The sequence below is a fragment of the Lolium rigidum genome, chromosome 4 (genome assembly GCF_022539505.1).
Source record: "Lolium rigidum isolate FL_2022 chromosome 4, APGP_CSIRO_Lrig_0.1, whole genome shotgun sequence".
Lineage (NCBI taxonomy): Eukaryota > Viridiplantae > Streptophyta > Magnoliopsida > Poales > Poaceae > Lolium > Lolium rigidum.
In genome coordinates, this window is record NC_061511.1 from 67181477 (window position 1) to 67183251 (window position 1775).

The following is a 1775-nucleotide window of genomic DNA, read 5'->3' on the forward strand; positions in this document are numbered from 1 at the left end:
CACCCGGCCTCCAGGGATCGTCGGAGTAGAAGAATACAGAACGGAAGGGATTGGATCGTGGTGATGTGTCCTTAGTTGAGAGGCCGCGGGCGGTTTTTTGCAAAGTTGCCGGTTGCCAGATTCCTAACGTTAGATGTGGATCGGCCGGCTCACAACCTCTGGATGCAGGGATGCACGAAGGAGGTGGATTCATAAGATATGACGGCCAAATTCAATAGTTCAGCAATCCAAATAATTTAAGAATATAAATATTATCATCAGTTTTTTTTCTATTTTGTGTTTTACTTCGAAATCTTTGCAAATCAGGGACAGGGAGGATCTAAACTCTCCGGCCACGACTTCTACCGAATCATTTTCAGTGAGCAGAGGGTTAACCAAATTTAGAGCATACTCCCATGCTACTAAACTACCGACAGGAACGGCTGACCGCAGAATTAGCAAACATTATAACTAACTTAACCGAACTTAAGCAAGGCTATTATTGACCAACCCAGTAGTGGACCGTAGAACTTGCACAAAATTACACCCAAGCCACCAAAACAAACTTGCAATCCAAAGTACGCACCAAAACTGTCGTTTCCCATCCTCCCCGGATCATTTCATACTTTATAGCCTCCAAAAACTACACGTAGCTCGCATTTCCGATAATAGAATCATCCATAGCTTCCTCGTCGATCGTCTTCTCGGGAAACACGCATTGGCAATACCGGCCGATCGATCGACAGATCGGCACGGGCTCCGGCGAGGCGCGATGGCGTATCGGGTGCTGGAGGTGACGCTGATCTCGGCCAAGGACCTGAAGAAGGTGACGGTGTTCTCCAAGATGCGTGTGTACGCGGTGGCATCCATCTCCGGCGGCGACCCGCGCACGCCGACACACCGGACGCACTCGGACCGGCACGGCGGGCGGAACCCCATGTGGCACGCGCCGCTGCGGTTCCCAATCCCGATCGCCGCCGACCCCCGCGGGCTCGCACTGCACGTGCTCCTCCGCTCCGAGCGCTCCTTCGGCGACCGCGACGTCGGCGAGGTGCTCGTCCCCGTCCAGGACCTTTTCGCCGCCGCGCCTCCCGCCGGCGAGCATCGCCACCTCAGCTACCAGGTGCGACGCCCCATGAGCGGCCGGAAGCGCGGGGTGCTCCACATCTCCTACAGCCTCACGGACGCGCCGGCGGTAGGGCAGGGGGACGCGCGGTGCGCGCAGCAGCTGACCGCGGCGGCGACGAAGGGCGGTGTCGCGGAGGCAGTGACCGTGTACCCACCGTCGTACCAGCAGCAGGCTGTACCGCCGCCGTACGGGTACCAGCACCACTCTTACGGGTACGGCCCGTCGTACGGCTACGGCCACGCCGCCGCCGCTCCGTATGGGTACGGGGCGCCGTCCGCCGCCCCGGCGAGGCACGACGACAGCAGCGGCGGAGGGATGGCGTCCGGGTTCGGGATGGGGCTCCTGGGCGCGGCAGTCAGCGGGATGATGCTCGGCATCGGCGACGGCGTCGGGGACATGATCGCCGACGCGGAGATGGGCATGGATGGCTGCTGCTGATCTGCATGCATGCATAGACATCGCTCATCGATAGAGACGTACTCGTACGTGTAATTAAGCAACCGATGTGTGTTGGAATGCATAGTGATTTCCTTCTTGCGCAGTTTGTAAACGAACGAGATGGTTGACGCATTTGACACTGGTCGATTTCATGTTGTCGTTCTGTTAGGAGTTTTCCGATCCTATAAATAAAGAGCTTTATTGCTTTCATGGCAATCTGGTTCGAGCT

General features: G+C 57.2%; 1 protein-coding gene across 1 annotated transcript; it reads left to right on the forward strand.

The window, feature by feature from the left end:
• Positions 1-751: 751 nt before the first annotated feature.
• On the forward strand, positions 752-1546 carry LOC124647198 (protein SRC2-like). The gene has a single exon (XM_047187170.1). It carries the CDS (start codon positions 752-754, stop codon positions 1544-1546), a length of 795 nt encoding a protein of 264 aa, XP_047043126.1.
• The last annotated feature ends 229 nt before the right edge of the window (positions 1547-1775 follow it).